The 24,703-nt window shown below is 44.2% G+C and overlaps 1 protein-coding gene across 10 annotated transcripts in view; it reads right to left on the bottom strand.

The window, feature by feature from the left end:
• tbc1d22a (TBC1 domain family, member 22a) overlaps positions 1–20,264 on the bottom strand; it is a 444,201-nt gene extending 423,937 nt beyond the window's left edge. For 3 of the 10 annotated variants that reach the window (XM_038811403.1, XM_038811406.1, XM_038811408.1), the window contains exon 1: positions 20,019–20,263. In XM_038811403.1, the coding sequence (XP_038667331.1) occupies positions 20,019–20,080 (62 nt within the window). In that variant the 5' untranslated portion in view covers positions 20,081–20,263. Of the gene's footprint in view, positions 1–20,018 lie in introns of all 10 variants that reach the window. The other 7 variants (XM_038811410.1, XM_038811407.1, XM_038811411.1 and 4 more) reach the window with 3 other exon arrangements.
• Positions 20,265–24,703: the final 4,439 nt, after the last annotated feature.

The raw sequence follows: 24,703 nt of genomic DNA, 5'->3' as shown, positions 1-24,703 counted from the left end.
GCAAAGATAACCCCTGGCTTCTTTTCTCTATTGAAACTAGCTTTCTTAAACCCTCACCTTGAAGGCATGAAGAGTGCATTGACTTCTTTATCGCCAAGACTGAGACCACCAATCAGCTGCCTCTGACACTCCCCCCCCCCCCCCCAATTCTCTTGCCCGACTTTCAAAATCACACAATTCATAGTTTGTCGCCAATCTCCATTCATGCCCTCTCAAGCTCATCTTATCCATAAAACCTAACTCACCCTCAAACCAATTGCCATAAAACTGACCACCATCTGTTCTTTCTGGCCCCATGTTGATTGAGATTGTTCACTGTTTTCCTTCGTCAGGTACTGACCTTTCAAATCTGTTGTCATCACCCATCTTCTCAGGACAAAGAGAAAACAACTCTCAACACTGGAGTCCTTGGAATCAACCACCACACCGCCTACCTACCTTTCCTCACAAGAGCCCTTAAATGTTTTGTCGCCATCCAAATCCATGCCGACCTTTCCTGTAATTTCATGACTGAATCCCTCCATCAGCTAACACCGCCACTCCGACATGTCTGGGGGGGCATTGATGAAGCAGCTGAAAAGGTTTTGGCCGAGGACACTAACCTGACAAACTCCTGCACGATATCCTGGGCTGAGATGATTGACCTCCAACACCATGACCATCTTCCTTTGTGCTCGGTATGATTCAAACCAGTGATTGGAGAGATTTCCCCGATCCCCAGCAAATTATATTTTGCAAAGGCTCTTTGATGCCACACACAGTCCAATGCTGTCTTGATGACAAAAGCAGTCATCCTCACCTAATCTCGGAAATTCAGCTCTTTTATTCATGTTTGGACCAATGGTGTTACGAGGTCTGGAGCCCAGTTGCTTTAGCAGGACCTAAATGGAGCCAGTTATTGTGGAATATATGGCACTTGATCACACTGTTTACTACTCCCTTTCATAATTTTGAAGATGACTGCGAGTAGGTTGATGGAACCGTAGTTGGTCAGATTGGATTTGCCCTGCTTTTTGTCGGCAGGACATAACTGCAATTTTCCACACTGTCAGGTAGATGGTAGTGCTCTAGCTGTTCTGGAACAGCTTGGCTCGGGATGCCACTAATTCTTCAGGACTACATCCAGGATGTTATCAGGCCCCATAATCTTTGATGCATCCAATCTCTTTAGCCATATCTTGATATCAGGTGCAGTGAATCGAATTGGCTGATGACTCGGATTTGTGATTATGGGGACCTCGGAGATAATCAAGGTGGATCATCAATCTGGAGCCATCTTCAGCCAGAAGTGCCAAGCATTTCAGTCTCATCTTTTGCACTGACTTACTGGGCTCTACCATCATTGAGGATGTGGTGTGGATGTGAAGCCTCCTCCTCGGGTTTGTTTAATTAACAATCATCATTATTCACAACTGCACATAGCATGACTGCAGAGCCTTGATCTAATCCATCATTTATAGGATCTCTTACATTTGTCAATAGCATGTTGTTCCTGCTACCCAACATGCACATAGTTTTGTCGCTTCACCACGTTGACATTTTTAGGTCTGCCTGGTGCTGCTCCTGGCATACTCTTAAGTCACTACTCATTGAATCAAGTTCCCTGGCTTGATGGCAATGGTCAAGTGAGAAACACGGCAAATGGGAGCAGGAGTAGGCTATTTGACCCTTCGAACATGTTCTGTAATTCATTATGATCATGGCTGATCATCCAACTCAGTAACTTGTTCCTGCTTTCCCCCCATATCCTTTGATCCGTTGAGCCCAAGAACTGCATCTAACTCCTTCTTGAAAACATACAATGTTTTGGCCTCAAATGCTTTCTGTGGTAGTGAATTCCAAAGGCTCACTACTCTCTGGGTGAAGATATCTCTCATTTCAGTCCTGAATGGTTTACGCCATACCCCTGGTTCTGGAATCCCACCATCGGAACGTCCTTCCTGCACCTACCGTGTCGAGTCCCATTAGAAATTTATATGCTTCGATGAGATTCCCCCCTCACTATTCTAAACTCCAGCGAATCGATCTGAACTCCAGCGAATTAGAGGTATTGTTGACCACTGGACCACAGATGATTACCTCTGAAGTGGACGATTCCAATGCACTCCTGGCCGGTCATCAACATTCTACTTTTCTCAAACTTTCCCAAAACTTTGCTGCCTGTGCCCTAATCACACCGAGTGCTGTTCAGCAGTCATCCCTGTGCCCACTGGCTTCTGTTCACTCCGAGTTAAAGGAATGTCAATTTTAAAAGTCTTGTTCTTGTTTTCAAATTCCTCCAATGCCTTGCCTTTCCCTATCTCCCTATCTCCCTATCGAGCCAGTACCCGAAGATATCTGTGGTGCTTCGAGCCTCTTAGCATTCTTGATTTTGATGACTCAACATTTGGTAGCCGTGCCTTCATGTGCCATGGCCCAAGGCTCTGAAATTTCTTCCCTAAACCTCTAAGCTTCTTAATCTCTCTTTCCTTCTTTAAGACATTGCCTAAAACATGCCTCTTTGACGCAGCTCTCAGTCACCTGCCCCAATTCCTCCTCATGAAACTCTATCAAATGTTGCTTTGTAATCTATCTGTGAAGTGCCTTAGGATGTTTTACTACACTGAAGGTGCAATATAAATTCCAAGTCACTACTGGTCTTAATGAAAGGCATTAGATATAAAGGCAATCCTCCTCTCTCAATCACATAAACAAGATAATGATTTCAAGTCATGCAGTTAAATACGACTGAAATAGCCTCAGAACTCCTTGATATGCTTCAATCATGGGCTTGGCACTTCTCAGACACTAATAATTATTGCCTTCTGAAATGCAGACAGACTATTAGAATAAATACAAGTAAAACTGTTGTGGCAATATTCTAAAAAAAGAAAGCAACAAATCCTTTTGAATGCAGCCCAAAATGCCACCAGCATCACTAATAAATTAAAAAAACAGCCAGAGTTCATCCCAGAACCCTTAGTCTCTCAAGCCCTGCCCTAGAATGCAGTCACATGCTCCCTTCTAATTGAGATCTTGGTTTCCTAAGCAAATATTACAACACACCCTCGTCCTGCAATTCCTAAAGATTGGATAATGTCAGCATTTAGCCACAAGGCTGCAGCAAGTGAATGAAAGGAGAGGAAGTAGAAAACACACACAAATATGGGTGGAAACAAGAATTGTATGAAAGAGTACCATATGTAGCAAAAGGATACAGAAATAGAAACGACGAGAAAGACAGATGCACATAAGAGTAAAGGAAAGTAAAAGCAAGGAGACTTTCTTGAACAAAGAGGCAAACTAGAGATTGAACCATCAAGATAATGATGTGGGGCAGCACGGTAGCATAGTTAGCACAATTGCTTCACAGCTCCAGGGGTCCCAGGTTCGATTCCCGGGTTGGGTCACTGTCTGTGCAGAGTCTACACGTTCTCCCAGTGTCTGCGTGGGTTTCCTCCGGGTGCTCCGGTTTCCTCTCACAGTCCAAAGATGTGCAAGTTAGGTGGATTGGCCATGTTAAATTGCCCTTAGTCCAAAAATTGCCTTTCGTGTTGGGTGGGTTTACTGGGTTATGGGGATGGGGTGGGGGGGTGGGCTTGTGTAGGGTGCTCTTTCCAAGAGCTGGTGGACACTCGATGGGCCAAATGGCCTCCTTCTGCACTGTAAATTCTATGAAATTCTATGATGTCTAGATTACTAACCGAGCCAGGAACAAATTGGCATAAGGTAAATAAGGTGAATCTTGAAAGCATGGCTCAAAGATTGATGTGGGAGAATGGAATTTGATTCATGGGACACTGGCACTAGGTCTGCTTTTATACCCATGTTGGTCCGGCCCTCTAGTGATCATCTGGTGCTATTGATTACACATTAACCCCTTATGTACATGTACATACAGAGATGACTACATTGGGAACGAGAAAGAGCTCTTTCATGAAGATCATGATATAGCTCTGAGCCTTGGAAAGTTAAAGATAAAGGATAAGACAATTGTGATATTGGTAAAGATAATCAGTATAGCGATATCGGTAAAGAGTGTAAAAGGAAGTCACAAAGCATACAAACAGATGGGTGCACCAATAGATAAGGTCCATGGAGAGAAACGGGTTAAAAAACAATTAAAAGCTCTTTATTTGAATGTTCACGGCATCAGAACAAGATGGTGAACTGATAACTCGAATAGAACTAAATGTGTGCAGTACGAGACAACAGACGTAACAAGAGACGCCAACGCTGGGATATGAATATTTGATATTTTGGAAGGACAGAAAGGAAAAGGAGGTGAAGTAGCTCATTTAACAAAGCATGAGATCAGGCCATCCGTGAGACATGAGCTTGGTTCAGGAGGATCGTGATGTAGAATCAGTTTGGGTTTGAAAATAGCAAAGGAGGGAAGGCACTGGTGGAAGTAGTTTATAGTCCCCCCAACAGTAGGAATGAGTATAAATCAAGAAATAATGTGATCTTGTAAGCAACATACTAAAATAAACATGGGTAATTTTAATCTTCATATAGATTGGACAAATCAAAATGGCAGAGAGCATGGAGGATGAGGGCTCACGAAGTGTATTTCGGACAATTTCTTAGAACCATATTACCTAGAAACAACCAGGAAACAGTCTACATTGGACTTCGTAATGTGTAATGAGACAGGATTCATTAATGGTCTCACGATGAAGAATCCTCTAGGCAAGAGCGATCATTTTTTAAATAAAATTAGAGTACCCAATTATTTTTTAAGGGGCAATGTAGTGTGGTCAATCCACCTATCCGACACATCTTTCAGTTGTGGGTGTGAGACCCACGCAGGCATGTGGAGAATATACAAACTCAACCAAGGCAGTGACCGGGGCCGGGATCGAACTCAGGTCCTCGGCGCCAAGTGATCATAACATGCTGAATTTCACATTCAGATTGAGTGTGAGAAATGTAGGTCTAAAACTGGTATTTTAAACGTAAAAATAGAGGGGGAAATGAGTATAAATATATAAAAAGGAAAAAGGTAGCTAAACTAAGTGATGGTCCCCGAGAAGATGAAAGTGGGGAATTGATAATGGGAAACAAGGAAATGGCAGAAACATTAAACAAGTATTTTGCATTTGTCTTCAAAGTAGAAGTCACAAAAAGCATCCCAAGAATAGCGAAAAATCAGGAGGCAAACGGGAAGGAGGAATTTGAAATAATCACTACCACAAGGGAAAAAGTACTGGGAAAACTAACGGGACGAAAGGCTGTCGCATCCGCTGGACTCGACTGCCTACATCCTAGGGTCTTAAAATAAGTGGATGCATTGGTTGCAATCTTCCAAAATTCCCTATATTCGGGAAAGGTCCTTACAGATTGGAAAACTGCAAATGTAACACCTTTGTTCAAGTATGAAGAGAGGGAGAAAGCAGGAAACGATAGGCCAGTTAGCCTGGTTTCCATTGGAAAAGTGCCAAAATCTATAAATAAGGTAGTAGCTGGATATTTAGAAAATCACAATACTATCATGCAGAGGCAACATGGTGCAGAGTTAACATGGTTTCATGAAAGGGAAGTTGGGTTTTAAATTGATTAAGAGCCTTTGAAGAACTAACAAGAGTTTATAAAGGGAAACCAGTGTACTTAGTGCACTTGGATTTCCTGAAGCCATTCAATTCCTAAAGCCATTCGATAAAGTTGCCACATAAAAGATTACAAAACAAGATACAAGTTCACGGAGTTGGGGGTTAAATATTAGCATGGATAGGGGATTTGCTGGCTAACAGAAAACAGAGTTAGGATCAATGGGTCATTTTCAACTTGGCAGACTAGTGGAGTGCCACAAGGATCAATCTTGGGTCTCAACTATTTACGCCTATATTAATGGCTTGAATGACGGGAGCGACTGTCTTGTAGCCAAACACGCTGACTATACAAAGATGGGTAGGAAAGCAAGTTGTAAAGAGTCCGCAAAGGAATATAAATAGGTTAAGTGGGTAAAAATGTCAGATGGAGTATAATGTGAGAAAATATGAGATTGTCTGCTTTGACAGAAAGAAGAAAAATATGAAAATATTATTTAAGTGGAGATTGTAGTATGCTGCAGCACAGAGGGATCCAGATTAAACTCAAAATATGAACATGCGACTTCCAGAGGCACTCATGTGGTGGGCAGTCGCACCAGGCTCCCACCAGGGTTCTTTTTTTTTGGGCCATTTTTTCCCCAGTTTATGGGCGGATTTTTGGGAGGAAATTGATGTACTTTGAAAACATAAGATTCCCATGGACGAGTAATGTCCAGTAAATATAAAACATCGCAGAAGTCATGCAATGGAATTGTCGTTAGACTCAGAAGTTCCTCGATCCTCCTCAGGGTGGAACGTGGCAGAAGCTTCTGCTGTGTCGTTGGCCGCTCAGTGGAAAGCTGAGACATGGGTTAGCTTCCTGACCGTCAAATTTAAGAAGCAGAAGCAGCAGCAGCAGGTGGTCACTGAGGATCTGGGGATTGCAATGGAGGGGGCTTTGACCCCAATTCGGGCAGTCATGGACAAGATGGGTTGGCGGATAGAGGTAAGGGGCGATGAGTAGACAGGGAAGAGATGATGAACGCAAAGGGACAGGTGGTCTGAGGTGCATTTGTTTTAATGCGAGAAGTGTAGCAGGTAAGGCAGATGGAACTTAGGGCTTGGATCAGTACCTGGGAATGTTATTGGTATTACTGAGACTTGGTTGAGGGAAGGGCAGGACTGGCAACTGAATATCCCAGGGTATAGATGCTTCAGGAGGGATAGAGAGGGAGGTAGAAGGGGTGGAGGAGTTGCATTGCTCGTCAGAGATGATATCGCAGCTGTGATTAAGGAGGGCACGATGGAGGATTCGAGCACTGAGGCAATATGGGAGGAGGTGAGAAATAGGAAGGGTGCAGTAACATTGTTGGGACTTTACTACAGGCCTCCCAAAAGCGAGCATCAAGCAGTGGTACAAATATGCAGATTATAGAAAAATGTAGGAGCAATAGGGTGGTTGTGATGGGAGATTTTAACTTCCCCAACATTGAATGGGATTCGTGTAGTGTTGGAGGCGTAGATGGAGCAGAGTTTGTAAGGAGCATCCAGGAGAGTTTTTTTAGAGCAGTATGTAAATAGTCCAACTCGGGAAGGGGCCATACTAGACCTGGAATTGGGGAATGATCCCGGCCAGGTGGTTGATGTTTCAGTCGGTGATTACTTTGGGAATAGCAATCACAATTCCGTAAGTTTTAGAATACTCATGGACAAGGACAAGAGTGGTCCGAAAGGAAGAGTACTAAATTGGGGAAAGGCAGAGTATAACAAAATTTGGCAGGAGCTAGGGAATGTGGATTGGAGCAGCTGTTTAAGGGTAAATACACATTTAAAATGTGGGAGTCTTTTAAGGAAGGGTTGATTAGAGTGCAGGAGAGACATGTTCCTGTGAAAATGAAAGATAGAAATGGCAAGATTAGGGAACCATGGATGACGGGTGATATTGTGAGACTAGCTAAAATGAAAAAGGAAGCATACATAGGATCGAGGCAACTCAAAACTGATGAAGCTTTGGAGGAATATCGGGAAAGTAGGACGAATCTCAAACGCGCAATAAAAAGAGGGCTAAAAGGGGTCATGAAATATCTTTGGCTAACAGGGTTAAGGAAAATCCCAAAGCCTTTTATTCGTATGTAAGGAGCAAGAGGGTAACTAGAGAAAGAATTGGCCCAATCAAAGACAAAAGAGGGAATTTATGTGTGGACTCAGAGGAAATAGGTGAGATTCTTAATGAGTACTTTGCATCGGTATTCACAAAGTAGAGGGACAAGACGGATGTTGAGGCTAGGGATGGATGTTTAAATACTCTAGGTCAAGTTGCCATACGGAAGGGGGAAGTTTTGGGTATTCTAAAAGACATTAAGGTGGACAAGTCCCCAGGACCGGATGGGATCTATCCCAGGTTACTGAGGGAAGCGAGGGTCGAAATAGCTGGGGCTTTAACAGATATCTTTGCAGCATCCTTGAGCACGGGTGAGGTCCCAGAGGACTGGAGAATTGCTAATGTTGTCCCTTTGTTTAAGAAGGGTAGCAGGGATAATCCAGGGAATAATAGACCTGTGAGCTTGACGTCAGTGGTAGGCAAACTGTTGGAGAAGATACTGAGGGATAGGATCTATTCACATCTGGAAGAAAATACTCATCAGTGATAGGCAGCATGGTTTTGTGCAGGGAAGGTCATGTCTTACAAACCTAATAGAATTCTTTGAGGAAGTGACAACGTTAATTGATATGGGAAGGGCTGTAGATGTCATATACATGGACTTTAGTAAGGCGTTTGATAAGGTTTCCCATGGCAGGTTGATGGAAAAGGTGAAGTTGTATGGGGTTCAGGGTGTACTAGCTAGATGGAAAAAGAACTGGCTGGGCAACAGGAGACAGAGTAGTGGTGGAAGGGAATGTCTCAAAATGGAGAAGGTTGACTAGTGGTGTTCCACAGGGATCTGTGCTCGGACCACTGTTGTTTGTGATCTACATAAATGACCTGGAGGAAGGTACAGGTGGTCTGATTACCAAGTTTGCAGATGATACTAAGATTGGTGGAGTTGCAGATAGCGAGGAGGACTGTCAGAGAATACAACAAAATATAGATAGATTGGAGAGTTGGGCAGAGACATGGCAGATGGAGTTTAATCCAGGCAAATGCGAGGTGATGCATTTTGGAAGATCAAATTCAAAAGCGGACTATATGGTCAATGGAAGGGTCTTGGGGAAAATTGATGTACAGAGAGATCTGGGAGTTCAGGTCCATTGTACCCTGAAGGTGGCAACGCAGGTGGATGGAGTGGTCAAGGAGGCATACAGCATGCTTGCCTTCATCGGAAGGGGTATTGAGTACAAGAGTTGGCAGGTCATGTTACAGTTGTATAGGACTTTGGTTCGGCCACATTTGGAATACTGCGTGCAGTTCTGGTTGCCACATTACCAGAAGGATGTGGATGCTTTGGAGAGGGTGCAGAGGAGGTTTACCAGGATGTTGCCTGGTATGGAGGGTGCTAGCTATGAAGAAAGGTTGAGTAGATTAGGATTGTTTTTGTTGGAAAGACAGAGGTTGAGGGGGGACCTGATTGAGGTCTAAATAATTATGAGGGGTATGGACAGGGTGGATAGCAACAAGCTTTTCCCAAGAGTTGAGGTGTCAGTTACAAGGGGTCACGATTTCAAGGTGAGAGGGGGAAAGTTTAAGGGAGATGTGCGTGGAAAGTTTTTTTACGCAGAGGGTGGTGAGTGCCTGGAACGCTTTACCAGCGGAGGTGGTAGAGGTGGGCACGATAGCATCATTTAAGATGCATCTGGATAGGTATATGAACGAGCGGGAACAGAGGGAAGTAGACCTTGGAAAAGAGGAGACAGGTTTAGATAAAGGATCTGGATCGGCGCAGGCTGGGAGGGCCGAAGGGCCTGTTCCTGTGCTGTAATTTTCTTTGTTCTTTGATACAGAAGGTGGAAGTGATGCTCACTGATCAGTGATCAGATTGTCTCCCTGGTGGCAGAGATGGCATTGTTGGTTGAGGAGCACAGAGTGGCAAGAGCCATGGTTGATAACCTGGAGAACCACTGCAGACGCCAAAACTTAAGAACCATTGGGCAGTCGGAGGGCTCACACTCCACGGACTGTATGTCCAAGATGTTTAGAAAGTTGGTGGGGGAAGGGGGTCTTTCCATCCTCTTCTGAGTTGGACCGGGCCCATCAGTCACTAAGGCAGAAGCCCAGATCTGGGGAGCCACCTCGGGTAATCATAGTCAGGTTTCTTCGATACCTGGTTAAAGAGTGGGTCCTGACATGGGTGAAGGTCCTAGACTGTAGATGGAAGGGCCATGCCTCAGAATATACCAAGAAGTTGGGGGAGAGCTGTTGAGAAGGCCTGCTGTACACCCGGCTCAACTTCAGGTGCCTTCAAGGACAGAGGCTATTACTTCGATGTGCCAGAGGATGCAAATGAGTTTGTCATGAAGCACGGACTGGGGGTAAACTAAACTACTTAAGAACTACGGAGTTTGTTCATTGTTACGTTTATCTGTATTTGTATTTTTTGTGGAATTTTTGTAATGTGGGGGTGCCTTGAAGTTGTGTCTGGGCTTGTTGGTGGGTGTTCTTTTCTGGGCAAAGTTGGGGTTTGTATATTGTACTGTTGGGAGTTTTTCTCGGAAGGGGGTTTGGTGTTGATTTTCCTCTATTGTTATATATTTAAGTCTTTTATGGGTGTAGAGTGTACCGTTTCGCTGAAATTAAATCGCCCAGTTAAAATGTCCCAAGTGTTTCTACACCTGAGACGTTTGAAGGCGGATATACTTTTTCTACAGGACAACCATTTGAAAATCAAGGATCAAGCAAGGTTCGGGTGGCACAGTGGCACCAGAGCATCAGAGACCCAGTGACTGTGTGGAGTTTACACATTCTTCCCGTGTCTGCATGAATTTCCTTATGGTGCTCTGGTTTCCTCCCACAGTCCAAAGATGTGCAGGTTAGGTGCATTGGCTATGTTAAATTGCCCCCAGTTGGAGTTATGGGGATAAAATGGGGAATTGAGCCCAGGTAGGGTGCTTTTTCAGAGGGCTGGTGCAGATCCGATGGGCCGAATGGCCTCCTTCTCCACTTTAGTGATTCTATGAAACTACGGTTGCAGAAGGGGCGGGTGGGGCAGGTATATCACTTGGAATTTGATTGAGACACGCAGGATGTCACTGTGTTGATTAATAAACGGGTAGCTATTTCTGCCGTTAATGTATTAGCAGACCCAGGTGGGAAGTACATAACCATTAGTAGGTACACTGGTGGTTTTAGTCAATATGTATGCACCTAACTGGGATGATAGGGCATTCATTTTAAAGGGCTGTCGTCTATCCCAGATCTTGATTCAAATCAGCTAAATTATGGGATGGAGGACTTTACTCGTGTTTTGGGTCCCAGGTTGGAGCGGTCAAGGCCCAAGTCTCTGATTCCATCGGGGCGGCAGAGGAGTTATTGCATTTCATGGAACAGGTGGGGGGGTGGTGTGCAGGCCCACAGAGATTTAGATTTCCAAGGGATAAGGAGTTTCTTATTTTTTTCCAACATCCATCGGATTTACTCCTGTATTGATGTATCTGTGATCTTGTCTCCATGGGGTGAAGGGGGTGGAGTACTCGCCGATCGTTATATTGGATCATGCTCTCATGGCACCGAGGACCCAGGTTCGATCCCGGCCCCAAGTCACTCTGTGTGGAGTTTGCACATTCTCCCCCTGTCCACGTGGGTCTCACCCACACAAGCCAAAGATGTGCAGGGTCGGTGGATTGGCCACACTAAATTGCCTCTTAATTGGAAAAATTTAAATTGAAATTACATTTTGTGGACCTAATGTTGCAGCGACCCCCATGGTGACTGGACACGGCGCTGCGGAAAAGAGTTTTTGTGAGCATGTATCCTCTGCCATTGGGGAGTATGTTAAGTTCAACAGGAATGAGGTGGTCTCGCCAAGCTAATCTCTTTTAAGTCAGGCGCATAGGCATAAATCTGGATTGGTGGAGAGGCAGATGTTGGTGGACTCTATACTCAAGGTGGACTGCCAGTACTCGACCGCCCCGACACCGGAGTTACTGGCGGAAAGAAAGAAATTACAAATGGATTCGAGTTTTTGCTAACAGGTAAGGCGGCGAACCAGGCGCGACGCTCGAGGGGGTCTCTTTAGGGATATGGGGAGAAAGCCAGTCGTTGGTTTGCTCACCATCTGAGACAGCAGGTTGCCTCCCAGGAGGTAGTGCGGGGACTTGGTAGGCGGGCTGGTTTCTGCCCCAGAGAAAGTTAATGAGGTGTTTGAGGCATTCTACTGTGGGTTACATGAGTCAGAGCCCCAGAAGAGTTCATCAATGAAGCAATTTGTGGATGGGTTGACCTTTCTGGACGTAGAGCAGATTAGAAGGCAGGAGAGATCATGAACTACATATGCAGACCAGCAGAGCACCAGGTCCAGATAGATTTCCCACTGAATTCTACAAGCAGTTTGCTGGTCAGTTGGTCCCACTACTGCTGGATATGTTTAATGATTCAGTGTCCTGGGCAGGTGTTGCCGGCTATGCTGGCACAGGCATCGCTTTCCTTGATCCTGAAGAAGGACCAGGATCCCATGGAATGGGTCGTATCAGCCTATTTTGTTGTTAATTGCTGACACTAAGTTATTGGCTAAGGTGTTGGCAATGCTTTTAGAGCCCTGCCTACCTGGGGTGATTTAGAAGGAGCAGACTCGATTGTTCAAGGACAGCAGTGTCGGCCAACATTAGGGTTAAATGTTGTGTTCTCACCCACCTTCGGGACCGAGCCAGAGGTGATTATTTTGATGGATGCAGAGAAGCCATTCAAAAGAGTTGAGTGAGGGTACCTCTGAAACCCTGGGGCAGTTTGGCTTCGGGCCAAAATTAATTTCACGGATTAGGCTTTTGTACAAGGTCTCCACCGTGAGTGTATGTACGAGAGTGCCCTGAGCGCAGGGTATTTCCAACTGAACAGAGGTACAATGCAAGAGTGTCCATTGTCTCTGCTTTTGTTTGCCTTCGCAATCAGGCCGCTGGCCATTGCATTGAGGTCATCTAACAAATGGAGGGGGATAGAGCAATGGGGGGAGGGAGCATCAAGTGTCCTTTTCTGTGAACGATTTGTGACTATATATATCACAAACCCACTCTCCAACGTGGGGGAGATAATGGAGTTTCTCAGGAAGTTTGGTTCTTTTTCGTGATGCAAGCTGAGTCTGGGCAAGTGTGCATATTTCCCAGTGAATCACAAGCACATACAATAATAGAATCCCTACAGTGCAGGAGGCCATTCGGCTCATCGGGTCTGTACCGATCCTCTGGCCCACGTCCCCACCCCATCCCAGTAACTCCATCTAACCTTTTGGACACTAAGGGACAATTTAGCATGGTCAATCCACCTAACCTGCACATCTTTGGACTGTGGGAGGAAACCAGAGCACCCTGAGGAAACTCACTTAGATAAGGGGATAACGTACAAACACCGCAAAGTCACCCGAGGCAGTAATTGAACCAGAGTCCCTGGCATCGTGAGGCAGCAGTGCTAACTGTGCCACCCTGTTCATGTTTTGTTCTTGCCCCAAGCTTGTTAGTTTCTAGGTCTCCTTTTTTGATACAATGTAAGGGATTTGGGGCATTCAGCTGGAGTCATGCTCGGTGGCCAATTTTGGAGTATTGGACTCGCTGGTGCTGCAGACGGGGACGAGGGCAGATGTCCTAGCCTTCGCCTCGCTAATAACCCGGAGGAGAGTTTAACTTGGGTAGAGGTCCCCAGTGCTGCCTAAGGCCTCAACTTGGTTGAGGGGACTTGATTGCATTTTTGTACTTTGAGAAGATCAAATATATCATGAGGGCGTCAGTGGAAGGGTCCTACTCGGGGTGGCAGCCCTACATCTCCTTTTTCAGGGAACTGTTTATCGTCAACTGCTAGTGGGTTCTGTCAGCCGAGTGTGGTGGTTGGGGGGGGGGGGGGGTTGTTGTCTTTTTATTTATTTTATTACCGTTTTTTTCACTGTAGGGCGAGGGGGGGAGGGGGGGAGAGGGACACTAGGGGATTGGGTGGGTGTACTTCTGATCTGGTACAGGGTTGGGATTGGTTGTATTTTTTTTGTTATAATGGAAATCATAATTGAATAAAACATTTTATATCTTTAAATGTGCATATGCAGGTACAGCAAGTAACTGAGAAGTGTTGCCTTCATTCCAAGGGGCATGGAATATAAAAATAGGAAAGTCTTGCTAAGATCGCAGTTCATTGGTGAGACAACATTTGTGTACAATTTTAGTCTCCTGCGTGAAGAAGGATATACTTCCATTGGAAGCAGTTCAGAGAGGCATCACTAAGATGATTCCTGGGATGAACTGGTTGACTTCTGAGGAAAGGCTGAGTACCCTTGTCCTATTCTCATTGGTGTTAAGAATAATAAGTGATCTGATTTATATATTTAACATTCTGGGAGAGCTTGGCAGGGTATGTGCTGAGAGGATGTTTATCCTTGTGAGGGAATCTAGAATTAGAGGGCAAAGTTTAATAAGAAGGATTCTCTTAATTAAATCATAGAATCCCGACAGTGCTGAAGGAGGCCACACGGCCCATTGAGTCTGCACCGACCCTCCAAAAGAGCACCCCACCCAGGCTCAATCCCCAGCCTTATCTATGTAACCCAGGGCAGTACGGTGGCGCAGTGGGTTAGCCCTGCTGCCTCATGGCGCCAAGGTCCCAGGTTCGATCCCGGCTCTGGGTCATTGTCCGTGTGGAGTTTGCACATTCGCCCCGTGTTTGCGTGGGTTTTGCCCCCACAACCCAAAGATGTGCACGGTAGGTGGATTGAACACGCTAAATTGCCCCCTAATTGGAAAAAAATGAATTGGGCACACTAAATTTTAAAAACTATATCTATGTAACCCAACCTAACCTTTGGAGACCAGTTGGGTAATTTAGCATGGCCAATCCACCTAGCCTACACATCTTTGGACTGTGGGAGGAAACCAGAGCACACGAACACAAGGAAAACATACAAACAAGTCACACAAGTGTCTCGAACCCACTCATAACGTGCCCTAGTCAAGTGCGCCCTGCACACCACGTTGAAATGGAATCGAACCGGGGTCCCGGCATTGTGAGGCAGCAGTGCTAACCGCTTAAGACAGAGGAGGGGAATTTTTGTCTCTCAGAAGGTAGTTAGTTTCATAATTCTCTTCCACAGAAAGCACTGGTGGTTGTATTTAAAGCTGAGTTAGATTTTTGATCGACAAGTGAATCAAGGGTTACGAAGCGCAAGCATGAAAGTGAAGTTACGACCACAATCAGCTCAGCCATGATTTTATTGAATGGCAAAGCAATTGGCTTATGTGTTCTTATGTACAGCAGATGCATGTGAAGCAGAGAAACACAAATATGAGAGGCAGGTGGTAAAGGCAAAGAAGAGAGTTATTTTTTAAAAAAGTAGACAAGCCTGGCAAATTTTCCTTGCAAGAAAAAACAATTACATTTTGAAATTTGATTATTGAAGCAGTTCCAACAGTCTGTTAGTGCATTCATATCATGATTTGTGCATTCGAGAAAATTCTCCTAAATTCCCCTCTGCCAATTAACTTAAATTTGTGCCCCTCTCGTTAGCTAACCACACGCCATTGTAAATATTCTCTTTATTTCCTGCATTAAGACTGTACACACTTTGAACACCTCTATTATATTTTGTTGAACCTCGCCTCTTCCAAGGAGAGCAATACAAGCTTCTCAGTTCTCTCAATACAAGTTAAATCCTTCTGCATGGCTTGTGCTTGATGTATTTGCTGGTTTGTCCTTGTCCTATCTGAATTTCACAGGTCAGTTGCTGCAATGGGGTTGTTAGATAAATTCTCAATGCATCCAATGTCTCTCAATTGCCACACAACTTGTCTAACATTCAGTACTGGATGAGCAGAAACTTCCTACAATTCAATATCAGGATGTGTTTGATCCCCATCACAATTTACATGCCTTGGCCATTGACTCAACCCTCTCCTTGGAAACTGTATGAAGCTGAACCAGATGGTTTGACAACTTAGTGACATACACGACGGAGACAAGGTTCTTACCATATATCCACACCATCACCAAGACAGGCTATTTCCACCTCTGCAACATCACCCAGCTCCATCCCTGCCTCAGCTCAACTGGTGCTGAAGCTATTGACTTGACTATTCCAAATGCATTCCTAGCCACATTCTGCAAACATGGCCATCCAAAATTCTGCTGTGCATGTTCTTATTCACACAAAGTCCTTTTCAGCCATCAACCCTGCACTCACTGGCCTACAATGACTCCCAGTCAAGTAACACCTCTACTTTAAAATTCACATTATTTTCAAATCCCTCCATGCATCACTCTGTAACCTCCTTCAACCCTACAAAACTCTTGAGACAGCTTTGCTTCTCCAATTCTGGTCTTCACAACATGCAAATTTAAAATCACTCCACCACTGGTTATCATGCATGGGTTAAATTGTAATTTTCCTGTGAGGAACATTAAATGTGTTCTTTTAAAGAACCCGTATGAGTAGGTTCTTCCTGGAGGTGGAGGACAGATGTGAACGGTGCCAAGGAGGCCCGGCCAACCACGCCCACATGTTCTGGTCCTGCCCCAGACTTGTGTACATAACAGCAAAATATACTCTGTGCAAAAATCCAATAAAAAATATTTATTTTTAAACATGTGTTCTTTAAATACAAGTTGTTGTTCTAATTTAAAATCACAAAATTGATTGCTAATCAGCAATTTGACAACATAAGAACATAAGAACTAGGAGCAGGAGTAGGCCATCTGGCCCCTCGAGCCCAATCCGCCATTCAATGAGATCATGGCTGATCTTTTGTGGACTCAGTTCCACTTTCCGACCTGAACACCAAAACCCTTAATCCCTTTATTCTTCAAAAAACTATCTATCTTTACCTTAAAAACATTTAATGAAGGAGCCTCAACTGCTTCTCTGGGCAAGGAATTCCATAGATTCACAACCCTTTGGGTGAAGAAGATCCTCCTAAACTCAGTCCTAAATCTACTTCCCCTTATTTTGAGGCTATGTCCCCTAGTTCTACTTTCACCCGCCAGTGGAAACAACCTGCCCACATCTATCCTATCTAATCCCTTCATAATTTTTAATGTTTCTATAAGATCCCCCCTCATCCTTCTAAATTCCAACGAGTACAGTCCCAGTCTACTCAACCTCTCCTCATAATCCAACCCCTTCAGCTCTGGAATTAACCTAGTGAATCCCCTCTGCACACCCACCAGTGCCAGTACGTCCTTTCTCAAGTAAGGAGACCAAAACTGAACACAATACTCCAGGTGTTGCCTCACTAACACCTTATACAATTGCAACATAACCTCCCTAGTCTTAAACTCCATCCCTCTAGCAATGAAGGACAAAATTCCATTTGCCTTCTTAATCACCTGTTGCACCTGTAAACCAACTTTCTGTGACTCATGCACTAGCACACCCAGGTCTCTCTGCACAGCGGCATGCTTTAATATTTTATCGTTTAAATAATAATCCCGTTTGCTGTTATTCCTACCAAAATGGATAACCTCACATTTGTCAACATTGTATTCCATCTGCCAGACCCCAGCCCATTCACTTAACCTATCCAAATCCCTCTGCAGACTTCCAGTATCCTCTGCACTTTTCGCTTTACCACTCATCTTAGTGTCATCTGCAAACTTGGACACATTGCCCTTGGTCCCCAACTCCAAATCATCAATGTAAATTGTGAACAATTGTGGGCCCAACACAGATCCCTGCGGGACACCACTAGCTACTGATTGCCAACCAGAGAAACACCCATTAATCCCCACTTTGCTTTCTATTAATTAACCAATCCTCTATCCATGCTACTATTTTACCCTTAATGCCATGCATCTTTATCTCATGCAGCAACCTTTTGTGTGGCACCTTGTCAAAGGCTTTCTGGAAATCCAGATATACCACATCCATTGGCTCCCTGTTATCTACTGTACTGGTAATGTCCTCAAAAAATTCCACTAAATTAGTTAGGCACAACCTGCCCTTTATGAACCCATGCTGCGTCTGCCCAATGGGACAATTTCTTTTCAGATGCCTCGCAATTTCTTCCTTGATGATAGATTCCAGCATCTTCCCTACTACCGAAGTTAAGCTCACTGGCTGATAATTTCCTGCTCTTTGCCTACCTCCTTTTTTAAACAGTGGTGTCACGTTTGCTAATTTCCAATCCACCGGGCCCACCCCAGTGTCTAGTGAATTTTGGTAAATCATCATTAGTGCATCTGCAATTTCCCTAGCCATCTCTTTTAGCACTCTGGGATGCATTCCATCAGGGCCAGGAGACTTGTCTACCTTTAGCCCCATTAGTTTGCCCATCACTACCTCCTTAGTGATAACAATCCTCTCAAGGTCCTCACCTGTCATAGCCTCATTTCTATCAGTCGCTGGCATGTTATTTGTGTCTTCCACTGTGAAGACTGACCCAAAAAACCTGTTCAGTTCCTCAGCCATTTCCTCATCTCCCATTATTAAAACTCCCTTCTCATCCTCTAAAGGACCAATATTTACCTTAGCCACTCTTTTTTGTTTTATATATTTGTAAATACTTTTACTGTCTGTTTTTATATTCTGAGCAAGTTTACTCTCATACTCTATCTTACTCTTCTTTATAGCTTTTTTAGTAGCTTTCTGTTGCCCCCTAAAGATTTCCCAGTCCTCTAGTCTCCCACCAATCTTTGCCACTTTATATGCTTTTTCCTTCAATTTGATACTCTCCCTTATTTCCTTAGATATCCACGGTCGATTTTCCCTCTTTCTACCGTCCTTCCTTTTTGTTGGTATAAACCTTTGCTGAGCACTGTGAAAAATCGCTTGGAAGGCTCTCCACTGTTCCACCATAAAGTCTTTGCTCCCAGTCTACCTTAGCTAGTTCTTCTCTCATCCCATTGTAATCCCCTTTGTTTAAACACAAAACACTAGTATTTGATTTTACTTTCTCACCCTCCATCTGTATTTTAAATTCCACCATATTGTGATCGCTCCTTCCAAGAGGATCCCTAACTATGAGATCATGAATCAATCCTGTCTCATTACACAGGACAAGATCTAGGGCCACTTGTTCCCTCGTAGGTTCCATTACATACTGTTCTAGGAAACTATCGCGGATACATTCTATAAACTCCTCCTCAAGGTTGCCTTGACCGACCTGGTTAAACCAATCGACATGTAGATTAAAATCCCCCATGATAACTGCTGTACCATTTCTACATGCATCAGTTATTTCTTTGTTTACTGCCTGCCCCACCATAACGTTACTATTTGGTGGCCGATAGACTACTCCCATCAGTGACTTTTTCGTCTTACTATTCCAGATTTCCACCCAAATGGATTCAACCTTATCCTCCATAGCACCGATGTCATCCCTTACTACTGCCCGGATGTCATCCTTTAATAACAGAGCAACACCACCTCCCTTACCATCCACTCTGTCCTTCCGAATAGTTTGATACCCTCGGATATTTAACTCCCAGTCGTGACCATCCTTTAACCATGTTTCAGTAATGGCCACTAAATCATAGTCATTCACGATGATTTGTGCCATCAACTCATTTACTTTATTCCGAATACTACGAGCATTCAGGTAAAGTACACTTATGTTGGGTTTTTTTTTACCTCTGTTTTGAATCTTAACATCTCCAGTTTTATTCCTTTTAGTATTACTGGGCCTATTCACTGAGCTCCCCTCAGTCACTGTACCTTGTACTGTCGCCCTTTTTGATTTTTGACTGTCTTCTCTGCCTTGCACTTTTCCCCTTACTTCCTTTTGCTTCTGTCCCAAGAGCAAATTAACTGGAATTTAAATCGTGGCTTCTAAAGTTTCATGATTGCACCTATGTAGCTTGCACAAAGAAAACGCTTGGACAAGCCACCTCTATACTAGTATATAGTGACTATAATTGCACTTTGTTGCTCCACAAACGGAAGACTCACAAAAAAACTGCACAAATTACCGTACTGTGATAGCACTGTTGAAACTGGTTAAACCTATTATTGCTCTGCAATCACCATCCGAGTTACAGATCCAAGTAACTTGCTCCCCATTTACTTTTTTTTTAACTTTCACTATCGAAATACTTCCTTAGAATGCTTAGGCTTCAATACTGCCTTTCGGTTTTGAAGAGTAATTGAAAACAAAACACAGGAAGCATGTTACTGCCAGGATAATTTTATGTTAGCTTAGCTTTAAAAAAGTATTTAAAACGTTCGGAAAGGTTACGAGTTCGCAATTTTAAAACTTCGGTCACTTTGTCGACAGTGTCGTTACTCTCAGATGTTCTTCTCTCTCTCCCCCCCCCCCCCAAAACCCACCCCGCCGATTTGGGTGACAAGCCGGAGAGTCTGAGCCTGGCTGACTGTCACTCGTCTCCCTCCCGTTCGACCCGGGGGGGCAACATCAACAAAGCGGGCAGGGGCACCGAGCAAACACGTCACGAACCTGCCTGGAACCTTGGAAACGTTCCGCTTCCAAAACTGCTTCTTGCCCCCTTCGCTGGACATTTTCCACCCGAATGCGGCTCCGCTCCCGCCGAGCGTCGGGTACCGATCACAGCTGGGACCGAGGCCGAGACACCGGTTTCACTTCCCCATACGACAGCCTGCCTTCCAGTTCACTGACAGAGCGACGCCATGTTGCCATCCAACAACCATCCCTTCGATTGGCTTGGATCTCCGAGGTAACGGCCCCGCCAATCAGAGGCCGCGTTCCCTCGATGTCCCACCTGCGACGGCTCATGACGGCATAAAGCGGCCTTGCCAGCTCTGTGACGTCACGGGGCACCTGACAACCGCTTTCCCACAGAAATCCCTGCAGTGCAGGAGGAGGCCATTCGGACCATCCAGTATGCATCCATCTTCACCCCAAGTTAATGATTATTGGGAAGTCGTAGAAAAGCAGGGCCCTTCTCAAAGTTGCAACAATCCTATTCCACCCACATTTGCAGCGGTAGCACCAGTCAAACCAAGCTATGGTGTTGCTTGTTCTTGTCATTGGCTTGGAGGTTGGACTGCTATTTGAATATGGTTTCATTCATTTCTTGCATTGTTTGATGTTAAACCACACCTGATCAGTCTGGCTGGCTTAGCAGTGAATGGTTAATTGTTACTCTCAATTGTTTCTTGTGTGGTGGACAAAATTGGTGTTCAGTGTGGTGTATTTACTTGTGTTTCGACCATCGGGAAGCTCTCTGAGAATGAGCGTTTCGATGGCAAAAGGAAGATTCAGTAGCATGCTCACTTCTACTTTTTGTTGATGCTACCAGGATCCAGCATCTCTTGTGGTTTTGACATGCTGGGTGGAAGTTCCTGTGAGTGCACAGTTGTTGGTGTGTCTACCAACTGCATCATCTTGGATGGAGGTAGAGGCTCCTCAGACTGTTGATCCTCTCTGGTACCACTTCCATCGGAGATGCTATGGTAACCTCGTGCGGTAGGTTGACCTGACATCTGCCAGCAGGAGAAAACCAAGGGTTATTGAAGTATCTCTCAGCAGAGAGAAAGACTGATTGAGGACAACATACATCAGCTCAAAGATCTGTTTTTCACTATACCTCAGTGGTTCAAGGTTCATGTCGAGGATTGGGAGGTAGACTCCCCCTGCTCCATACGGTGGAGTGTCTTATTCAAATCCAAAGGCCTTGGAGCCATGGTTCCTCGTCTGACAGTATGATCATGCTGACACCTGAATCTAATTTAAAATTTTCCATATGACCATTTACCAGGATATCAGCACTACAAAATGAAGAACCCCATTGTCTGACATCCCCCAAGAACAATGGCTATGCATCTCTGAATCTAGGATTTCAACCTCATGAATGATCTTTGGGGTGTTTATACAGTGCTGGGATTTTGACTTTCACAGTTTACCAAGTGTCCCTGCCTGTTGCATTGGAAGCATTGGACAGTACTCACATAACACCTATTGTTCCTGTGAGGGCACTTCACACCACAGCGCTGGCAATTGGTCACTCTGCTGTGATATCCAGGAATTGCTTTCCCTGACTTGGGTGGTCCCTGACTTATTATCACTTGACACAATGGAAAGGGCTTGTTTCTACCCCAAGATGTTCCCTCCCCTCAGGATGGTCTTGTGCTGTTCACGTAGGTCCGATAGTCTTACTAGCTGGATAGCCTTGCCAAGGGTAACATCATCTTTAGTTTGTCAGAGATCAGAGAATGGGTTGTTTGCAACACTCACCACGATTCTGTTTCAGATGAGCTCAGACTTTAAATTTCCTGATGCATATCCTTTTGTCATCTTACAGAGATCATTAATGAAGGAGTCAGCAGGTTCCAGGTGTTTGCCTCTCATATTATTTTAAAATAAACATTGAAAGTTTTCAAAACATCACAAAATTTGGCAGATGCTTCATCAATAGTTTATCATGCAATGATGTTGTCTGCTACATGCCACATGTCCAATCAAGTAAAGTACTTGTTCTGCCTCTGATATTTTACTTAGACCTGCAGCAATGCTGTGTCTTGAACATTGTTTCCTCCGAAGAGTCTAACTCTAAGACTGGGCCATGGGTGAATCCCAGTAGATCTGGAAGTGTGGAATTGCAATCCATTTTTGATGATTTAAAATGTGTTGGTACAACTTTGAGAGATTACAAGCTTCCGAGATGGCCATGCCGGTTACTGCTGAACATAGGATCTTCCTGTGCTGAAGTTCTTTGTGGGTTTTTCAAAAGGCCACTTCTGCCTGATGAAGATGGGACCGCAATGGCAGTGTAGGTCAGCTGGTTGGCAACTTAGTTCATTCAGTGGTATTGCATTACAAGTCGAGACTGTTGGAAAAGAACCTGTTTGCTGTTTCCAAACATGGATGATCGCAAAGTCCTCTAAATGCAGGAAATCAATTCTTCATTATTTCCTTTTGTTGCCAGAATCAGGAGCCATGTGTTGAGACTCAGAGTCTGGGATTGGGTTTAGCGATGGGCTGTTTACAAATGGTGCTTCTGACTGAATGACTCAAAAGGGGTGTTCAGGACTAGCTGGCCTGGAATTTAAAAATCTTATCTCACCCTTGCAGGTTGCAAGCTCTGATTGCTGAAGCTTTACTTCAAAGGAGAATGTAATGGAGTCTTCTGTTTGAGTAAAACTTCTATCTTTTCTTGTTTGATTCCAGGCTCTTCCATCTCTCTGGAGTTTTTTCTTTATTATTTTTCGCTGGTGAGTTCTCTCAGCATCTGTAGCTTCAGTTGGGAATTAGATTCAATACAGAACCACTGAAGGTGTCCTTTTGCATAGTTTCTCAGCATTCTCGTGAGGATGAGAGTTGTGATCCCAATGCTGCCACCATGAAGAATCCTGCTTCTGATTCCACGAAGTAGGCTTCGCAGTCTAGAGTATGTTAACAGCAAGTCTTTATTAACGACTCATAACTATGCACATATTTACAGTATCGGGGGCAGGTGAAAAATCAACCAAGTGCTAAAGATGCAGAAGTGTAGCCAAAAATACTGTTTGAATACTTAGGATGCACATACCAAAAAGTACAGGAATAGGAGTTCACATCTGATGCTAAAAGAAAATTCCAAAATACTGCCACAAGAATGAAAATTTAACTTACGTATTCAAAAATAATTGATGTATAGGGCTCAGGTGAAATGTCAGCGGAATGATATGGGAGAATGGAACTTGAGATCTTGATGCAACTCGTAACCATCATCAAGGGAAATCCACACGTAAGCTTTGAATAAGAAAAAAACTTGTATTTATCTATGCCTTAATAGGTCCCAGAGTGCTTTATATCCAGTGAATTACTTGAGCCAGAGGTGCTGTTGGTTACTATTTCAGCAAAGATGGCAACTATTTGTGCACAGTAAAATGCCACAAATAATAAATGAGATAAATGGATGTATTTTAGGTGGTGTTGACAAGGCAGGAATGATTCAGAGTATTGAGAAAACTCCCTGCTCCTCTTCAAACAATGTCATCCCATCTTTGAATGCAAATGAATTAGCAGACCGGGCGTCCCATAATAAAAATAAATGTCTGAGGGGGTTACATGATGTGAGCACGGAACGGCTGCGTATTTGCAAACTCTGGCTCTGCTCATCTTGTAATCCTTAAATTTATTCTGGACTGCAAGTGAAGCCCTGGGGATATTGATTCCTGTGTGTCAGGAGATGCTGGGCTAGGCCAGGTCAGGTGCTGTGGCTGGTATCCTGTTTCTCCCCCCCCTCCCGAGAGCTTGGCATGTACCTTCTTGAAGACACCTATATTCGGGACGTCTTGTGAGACTGGGTATTGCTTCTTCGGTGCATCTGTGCCTGGGTTGAGCTGAGTCCTATATTTTGGTTGATATCTGCTGCTCCCTTTGGGGGTGGAATACTTTCTTGGTTGAATGAGCAGTTTGTTCTCTTCCTCATTAAAGGGTGATCGGCGTGCGCCAGGGAAATATGGAACCAGATTTGGGCCCTGACCCTTGATATCCTGTAATCTATATCTGGTAGCTCTACCTCTTTTTCCTTTCTGTTAATTTTTGGGAAGCCCTGAAGGCTTGATAATAATCCAAACATGTTGTTACAAATGTATGGAATAATGTTGGTTATGTGCTGGTCTTGAGACTGGGGTTTAGTTGCGTTGTGCGGTATGTATGTAACTCCCCTTTAGAACTATGTTTTTCCCGTATTTCCTTTGTTTGCTTTTCTTTTGAAAGGGTGGATGTAAAGAATCCATGATTGATTCCTGCATGGGTGCAGACAGGGGCAGTATCCGAGGAGAGGATGCTGTGGTGTGTCATTGGTGCCTTTGGTACTGCTAGAGTTGAGGTAGATATATACTGGTGCGTGCCCAAACATGGTGCAGTAAAGGTATTCTGAACTCTTGTGGTAATTGCGACGAGACGCGTCGTGGGAGGATGAGTGCCATTTTACTATGTTTTCATGGCTTCATCCTGTTTCTCCCTTAGTCTCTGGTGGGGCTTTTCAAGGCATCTAGCTATGTCTAATAATTGTATCAAACCATTTATAACTGTATTCTCCTGTTCCCATGTGTATTCATTTGGATTTTTTTTATTGTCACGTGTACCGAGGTACAGTGAAAATAATTTTTCTGTGAGCAGCTCAACAGATCATTAAGTACATGAAAAGAAAATAAAAGAAAATACATAATAGG

The sequence above is a fragment of the Scyliorhinus canicula genome, chromosome 11, assembly GCF_902713615.1.
Source record: "Scyliorhinus canicula chromosome 11, sScyCan1.1, whole genome shotgun sequence".
NCBI lineage: Eukaryota > Metazoa > Chordata > Chondrichthyes > Carcharhiniformes > Scyliorhinidae > Scyliorhinus > Scyliorhinus canicula.
This window is presented reverse-complemented; position numbering and strand designations above follow the sequence as displayed.